Source organism: Pollicipes pollicipes, unplaced genomic scaffold (genome assembly GCF_011947565.3).
Source record: "Pollicipes pollicipes isolate AB1234 unplaced genomic scaffold, Ppol_2.1 Scaffold_6686;HRSCAF=7923_pilon_pilon_pilon, whole genome shotgun sequence".
NCBI classification, from domain to species: domain Eukaryota; kingdom Metazoa; phylum Arthropoda; class Thecostraca; order Pollicipedomorpha; family Pollicipedidae; genus Pollicipes; species Pollicipes pollicipes.
Window position 1 is genome coordinate 36,841,574 of NW_023596921.1, and position 7,903 is coordinate 36,849,476.

At 52.6% G+C, this 7,903-nt stretch overlaps 1 protein-coding gene across 1 annotated transcript; it reads right to left on the bottom strand.

Annotated features, from left to right (window-relative positions):
* Positions 1 to 2,238: 2,238 nt before the first annotated feature.
* Positions 2,239 to 6,950, bottom strand: LOC119108261 (soluble guanylate cyclase 88E-like). Its single transcript, XM_037231840.1, has 2 exons — positions 6,783 to 6,950; positions 2,239 to 2,508 (listed from the first exon to the last, which is right to left on the bottom strand). Exons 1-2 carry the CDS (start codon positions 6,948 to 6,950, stop codon positions 2,239 to 2,241), a joined length of 438 nt encoding a protein of 145 aa, XP_037087735.1.
* Between the last annotated feature and the right edge of the window lie 953 nt (positions 6,951 to 7,903).

A 7,903-nucleotide genomic window follows, 5' to 3' on the forward strand; every position in this document is an offset into this window, starting at 1 on the left:
ATGTTGCAACGTAATGGAGTTAAAACGAGACGCATCTTATGCCCCGTCCCGACAGTTCAGTTGGTTACAGCACCTGATTTCCGATCAACCCACCCGTGGCGAAGTGGGTTCGGGTTGCTGTAGACGCTTGCTTTTTGCTCCTGGCAGTCATGGCCTACGGCCAGCGGAAGCTGCCGCGCTAAACGTCTGGTGAAGTAAAGGGTAGGACGGACCGATCCGTGGCTTGTGATACAGTTACAGCTATGTGGTTATTTTATTGAATGCGCATCCTCATGGTGGTTGTTCTGCGCCTAGTCGTGCGAGAAAAAGGCACGCAGTACACAGAGATCAACTTTTACGTACAGGTCAAATCAGTTTCAGCCAATGGGACAGCGATTTAAAACAGTCCAAAATGTCCGGCGCGGGGAGATGCGGACGGCCGCTGCAGACCGGTTCGATGGGGCGGCGGCGCGGTACGGAAAATGTCGCTGGGTGGCGGTTAGTCGGATGCGCGGCAAGCGCAGCGAGCCGACACCTCCCGAAACAGCCCGAGTTTGACACCGGGAAGACTCGGCGCGCGTCATGAAGCGAGCACGCAGTGCACTGGGGGATTCGGGACGTGCAGCGCCCCGTACACATCAGGCAGTCCCGGTGGTGCACAAGATTCGCGACGCTGCGCCAGCCGAACGATTCCAGGACGGGTGAAATCGGGTCGCTACGGCGGACACCACTCACTAGCCTGGCTGCGAAGTGCATTACCCTTTGCACCCTGCCTAGATGACGCTCGGCCGCTGCAACCAAAATGAACAGGCAGTAGAGGATATGAGGGACGACGTCAATTTGGACAAGGAGCTTCAAAACCTAAGGACTGAAGTGGTGTCAAATTTTGAGCAGTGATGCGAGGATTGCATTGCAGTGCAGAACGAGCTAGCAAATGTGAGGTTCCCAGGTGAGGTGGTGATCGAGGAGTACACCCAGTACCTTCACTGAAGATGATGGGTGAATTTCTACGCCAGAGATTGCAATGTGAATGTTGCCGGTATTTGTGATAAAGGGTGTGGTGCCGAGCAGCATGAAATCTGTGTTTTAGGGGTCCATTTTAAGGCTATTTGACTGAAACCAGTTTTAAAGGCACTGAAATGACTCCATGACACGGTTGGATGGTTCAGGTTGAGCAGGCCGATGGCATCGGGGGTGGCGGAGTCAAGTAGTTGGGTGTCATCGGCGTATGATAGTAGACGGCCGTGGGGTAGAAAGCTGGATAGGTCGTTGATGAAGATGAGGAACAGGATTGGACCACCAAGGGATTCCTGGGCCACTCCGTGGGATAGAGATGAGGTAGCCGAGCCACCACTTACCACTTACTTCTGACCGCTCAGGTAGTCCCGGAACCATTCCGAGGACACCCCGCACTATTCCAGCTCGCTCAGGAGGACGCCGTGATCAACGCCGTCAAAGGATTTGCTAAGGTCAGTCGTCGTTATCGACGCGACATGGCCACTGCTGACAGCCCTTGCCAGTCACCCGACATCGTCGATCAGCGCGTACTCGGACTCTTCCAGACGGACAGAGAACTTTGCATGATGTGACGGAAAAGCTGATCAGATATAGACGATGAGTGCCGATTACAAGGAAATACTTTTTCATTGCATGGAGTGGCACACCACCGGCACCGACAACGCTCCACGCGTTCATCTTCCCCATGGTTGGAGAGAGCTTCGGTAGAGTGACTGGATGTAGGGAGAACGCCGAGGCACAGACACGTACGGGCGTGGTCCGGTGGGGGCGCATCCGCACTGTCACGCACCGCCGCCGCCTCCGCAGCGAAACGGGGGGCAATGGCAGCGAAGTGGGCATTGAGTGCGTCCGCCCGGGTGCCCATGTCGTAATCAGGGGTGTCGCACCCTCTCGCTGGTGCAGTCCGAACTGCTTGAGGGGGCTCCAGAAGTCTCGCGCGCCCTGTCAGCAGACCGCTGCACAGGTAGGAGCGTCGCGCGAGAGCAATCGGTCCGTTCACTCTGTTACGGCACGGCTGGTGCATGCCGCGCGCCTCTGTGGTATGGCAGCGCTACCAGGCCCGCAGGCGCAGTCACGCTCCTCCACAGTTGCGGAGGCTTCGGTATCTCCACGCAGGCGTGGCCAGCCGGGACGGTGTGACGTCATGGTCGTGATCAGGGAGTGGGCGTCGACTGCGACGTTCCACACTTCCATAAATGCGGCCACCTTGTCATCGACCGTGCCAGCGGTGTAGAGCGGCTCCTAATCAGCGAGCAGCAGGCTCAGGTTAAGCGCGTCCCAGTCGACGCGTTTCCACGGTCGCACGGTGGCGGTGACTGACCGTCGGCGCTCTCTGGGGACGGGAGCGCGGAGCAGCACCGGCTGGTGGTCCGCCACAGGCTTGTGGAGAGCCTCAGCTGAGTTCCGGAGACCGGTTGTATTGGTGGCGATCAGGTCTAGAAGTGTTGGTGTTGAGTGAAGGCCGATAGGCTTGGCGACCAGCTGTTCGAGACTCATGTCCCTCAGGATGGCCTGAAAACCGCGTACGCCGGGACGTCCGGGTTGAGAAGATTGATAATTAAGTCACCGGTGCGAGTGCCAGTGTTCCTGTGGCGACGGCGGCCTGTAGTCGATCTCGAAGGCTCTCCAGCCTCGGGACGTTCGTCCTCCCGGCGGTCAGTAGATGACACCAACCACCACGCTGCGGCGGCCAGGGCCGCTCACCGAGAGCCACAGGAATTTCACCAAGGGGTCGATGCCGCCTATGTCGAGCTTCGTTGCGCGGAGGGAGTCCGCGACGAGTACGGCGACTCCACCTCAACGCGGCGGGGTCTGCCGGGCTGCTGTCAGCCGGGCGACAACGCGGTCATGCCGCAGTATGCTAAAACCCGGGAATATCAGCACCCTGTCGAGTACCTCGGGCTTGAGCCAGGTCTCAGACACACAGGATGTCCATGTGGTGTTTCTGCAGGAGCTGGTTGACTTCGTTCAGTCGACGAATCAGTAACCGGGCATTGATATGAGATTGATATTGATATGACATTGATGTTGTAGTGATGTCGACTCGCGGGCTCAACAACCCTCGCGGGTACCTTAAACTTCCGCCACCAAATTATACCGTTGACCTGAAATTGGACGCTCGGATGGTAGAGGTCAGGGCTTATGCAACAAACACTGCCTAGCGTGAGTTTGGATCCCAAACATGCATCTGGGTAAAAGGTCCGGGTAATATCCGTTATAAAAGTTGCATGATCTCATGAGTAACACGGCTTAATACCCCGTGCTAGACTGCTGGGGCACGTAGAAAAATTTATTGAATGGGACGAAATGTAAAATGTCTTCCACAATCCTGCGAACTTGAAGCAATTCCTCCGTATGTTTGTCTACGGTCCAGAATATTCTTTAACACGCGCTCAGGTAGGGGGTCAAATTGAACCCCCAAAGGTTTTTCCAGAATGGTTTCCGAACGGCGCGGTGCAGCCGCGCCAAATTTTGCGTATCTGTAGACAATCGAATAGCGGATCCTCTGACGTCCCAATGCATATATACCTTGTAAGGTCGCTGATCTATGGCAGGTCAAACTCAGGCCATGGTTTCAGCGAAGTCAGTTTCTAGGGAATCGTTCAAGCTGATGCAACAGCGGAGTGTTAGACGGAGCCATACATCTCTGAAATACTTTCTTAGACGACAGAAATGTTGAATGAGCAAGTTACGTTGACCTAAGGTCAGGTACAGAGGTCAGACTAAGGTCAAAATCAGCCCGTTTTATTACTCTAGGGCTTGCTGTAGGAGATAGTTTCTGGTGCTGATTTCAAATTTATTGATAGCAGAAACCGTGTTATGCATCTTCCATGGACTTCTAAGAGGTCAAAATAGGTCATTGACCTGAAATGACCCAGGTCAACGTTTTGTTTTTAGAAACATGCTGTCTAGCACAATCTTTGTCGCTCATCCAAATGCAAAGCTCAAGGCAGTGTTGTATGATTTTGGTCATCATGACCTTCAAAAGGTCAAAAAAGGTCACTACTTTAATTGAGCATCTGACCTTGTGCTAAGAAATAGTTATCTAGGTTCTGGGGGCACTTTGGAGACCAACCTGGCATTTAACCGTGTTTGACCTTATTTGACCTGAATATCATAACCTAGAAACCTCAAAATTTGACCTAAGTGACTTCACGTTTAGGTCAATACACTCTGTTTATTTGAAGTTTATAGCTTGCTTAGTTCCCGAGATCTCAGGGGGTCAAGTCGACCCCCACCCCTCACCCCCACCCGAGCGAAGGGTATTAGCCGGCTACCCGGGTGCGAGTTAATACTTGTTGCACATTGTCAGAAATTAAAACAACTTTGTCAGGTTATTGGCATGCATTAATTCAAGTGCTGTAAGTTTAAAATGTAACTATTTTTGGATATTTTCATTGTACTTCTAGCTCAGAAGTTATCTAAATCGCGAAATTTGCGTTTTTTATTCATGATTTTAGAGAAGTTTCGGAAGGGAAAGCATATAAAACGCATCGGAATGTGTTTTATTAGCGATGGTCCAGAAAACACGGGTCTAGTCAACGCTCCAAAGTTGGTTCCTACTAGTATGGCCGGCCATTGCCGCAGTGCTCGCTGAAGGCCATTTCGCTACAAGCTATAGGACCATAAAGTTCTTAAAGATTGAACCAGACCAGTAAATCTCTGCAATATTTACCGAGGGTTCTATTTTTTTAAACTTTGACCGAAGCCAGCGCAGTGACCCGCTTAACACAAAACGGATGCATAAAAGGCACTACAAATTTCGCGGTGCTCCGCTGTTTTTCTTTTCTTTTCTTTCCTTTTCTTTTGCTGAGCCCCTGAAAACGTACACTAACGTTACTACGCAAGGTGCTGATATACAAATAGGTTTCCAGGTGCGCAATGAAAAAGAACTATCCGCAGAATTGCAGGACCGTGACTAGTTCTGTATCGAAGATATATCTAAAACACGATGGTGGAACTGATGCTAACGCATGATTGTCATTGATGAGAGCGTACGTGGTGCGTAGGCCGTAATTGCAGCTGTATTTGGAACAGTTATATAACAATGTAGTACATAAGGTACAGTTCAATGCCAGTTTTCACCTTTTCTTTGAAAAATGTATAATATCTATGGTGAACTGGCACGACATGCTCGATCACTTCCTAATTTGGTATTAAACTCTACGCGCGGAAGACATTGAGCGTTCTCGGGCAATATAGGGGAATATCGCCGAGCAGTCTTTCGGAGTCCTAGAAGCATAGTGTTCACATTTGTGACAATGCAATCCTACCGACGTGAAGGAAATACGTCATGCCAAAAATTAGGAATAGGGATTTCTGAGTGGAAACATGTGCGCAGAGTATATCTCCTCTTGCAAGAACGTTGTTAAGCTAGGGGGCGTGTCCCCTCCTACGTGACAAAAGAGGGCAAACGTCCCCCGTCCATGCCGGTGGCGCCGCCCCTGGGTACCTGTCGCAAATATTCAGTGAGAACGCCGAACAGTCAACGGGACGAAATGCCAACTGGATGTAAAATGCATATGTAACGGGAAAATGCCCATATAAAACGCATTAGCGATGCCGTGCGCTGCATCAGCCAGGCTGAACATCTCTATTCCCATAGCTGTACCTCCCAAAGTTGCAACGTACACAGGCTCAGCCATCATGACTCAGACCCCCCCCCCCCCCTTCGATGACTGAGTGGTTACATGCCGACGCATGCTCAGCCCGACTATGCACCATAATGCCCCTTTTGCGCTCCAGTCCAGCCCTGTAACGCCTGCCAGGCGACTGTCCCAGTGCAGCCGGGGGATGGCGGTCGGTTTCATGCAAGGTCGAGCTTATTCCTGCAGGGCCGGTTTCCATCTGTCATGTGCATGGTCAACTCAATTTCGGCCGGTTTTGTTTCAGCGTCTTATTCAGAGTCGGCCTATTCCAGTCGGTTTATTCAGAGTCGAGTTTCAGAGGGCCGCGGGAGATTCATCTCGCAACAGTGGTGCTCCACTGTATACCAAATCGGAGGAATTTGGGCCACTGCGCGTAGCGACGCGTCTCTCCCAAAAGGATGAAATTTTTTACCCCGGCGGACGCAGGCGGAATTATTTTGTGGATGATAAATTGTGGACTGTGAACATTATGGACTGTAATCGTTGTGAGCTGTGGGCGTTATGAACTGTAGTCGTCATGACCTGTGAACATTATGACCTGTGGACATTGTGAACATCACCCGCCCCCCGACTCATCAACTGACAACGACCTATCTGTGGGTGCAACCTGCGCCATTTCAAAACCGGTCATGCAGATTCTGGTCATAGGCCCCGGACGGTTATCTCAAGAACATCGTACTGAAGCGAAACGGTCAGCAATTACACCAAGCATCGGTTATCATCACCTGCAATATGTGGAACTAAGTTAAAGGGGAGAATTATTTTAAAAATCGTTATCAGTGACCTCAGCCATGGAAAATAGATCGTAACTAGTGACTTATGAAATGGAGAATCTTCAAATATTGACAGCAAGTGCTGTGGAGGTGTGAACTCCGTTGCTGAAAAGTTCAACGCATGCATCAAGGGGTTTAAAAGTTATTTAAAAAAAACACCACGGCTGCTATGACTCCCGGCGGTCAACGATTATTAAAACGTTGCCGTCGCAGTGAACCTACGACTAGATAAACCATTCAAGCTTACATGTTAGTATAAAAGATACTCCAACGCATGCAACCGGGGCATTTCCCACTAGCGCACACCCGTGCCCTCTAGCGGTAGCCCTTGAAAGCCACACCACGCGACGCTCTGGTGACCCACCTTGCAGGCGGTCTTGGCCAGCCGAGGCAGCAGCGCCTCCGGGTACACCTGGTGCGTGGAGAAGGACGGCATGTCCACCAGGGCCTCTCGCCTAACCGTCTCCCACTGGTCCTCGCCGTATGTCACCTTGATGAACTCGGCCAGGTTCTCCAGCAGGAGGCCGTACATGGCGGCGGTCTGGTGGCAGACTCTGCTCAAGTGCGCACTGAGACCGTCTCGCAGTCCGTCCGTCTTATCGACTCGATTCTGACCACTTTGAGCGTCTCGTCACTCTCGCCACCCACCGGCTCGGCTTCAGCCAGGCAGACCGCTGTACCCGGTCCGTGTCCCAGCGACAGTCACCGGCTCGGCTTCAGTCAGGCAGACCGCTGTACCCGGTCCGTGTCCCAGCGACAGTCACCGACTTGCTGTCGCTCAGCAGGCGACCACAGCCCGGCTGGATCTCAGGACTTAGCTGCCGACTGGCCACATGGCTGAAGATCACTCCTCAACCACAGGAGCTGCGGTGCTGTGCCGACACGGAGCCGTGCCCAGGTCCCGCCGCCACAGCACGGGCCGACCGTCGGCTCCACCACCGCTGCAGACCGCTGGACGGGAGCGCCAGGCGGCGAACGCTGGTGCTGGACAGCGAGGGTTCACCGTCATCCGCCCAGCGGCGCTATCTGGGCGGCTCAGCTGCGTTCGGGGTCGCTTCGGGACCAGGGATTACGCCTCCGGTCCTGCAAACGATGGCCGGGCGTCGCGTCAAGACAGATTGGTTCGATGACTTATGGTCTCGAATGTCGCCTGCCGTCGACAGAAATGAACAAGCCTGCCTGGAACTGACTCCGACGTCAAATATGACAGATATCTTGGTCGCTGCTGTTCCGTTGGGAAACGGCAACCAAATTGGCGCCTCACGCTACGGGGCCATTTCGGAAGACAAATACTCCCTTTAATGTTAGCGAAAAGGAGCGATAACCTCTGGCTTACCGAGTGGCATAGTAGCGTGACATTTAATGAGATTCGTGGCTTTGCTGGAGATCGTCCAAATGATGTTCTAAGGGCCGTGAAATGTCCATGTCCATGTGGATATCATGAGCTGATCTGTCTACACCGCACCACATATGAGCACATATAGG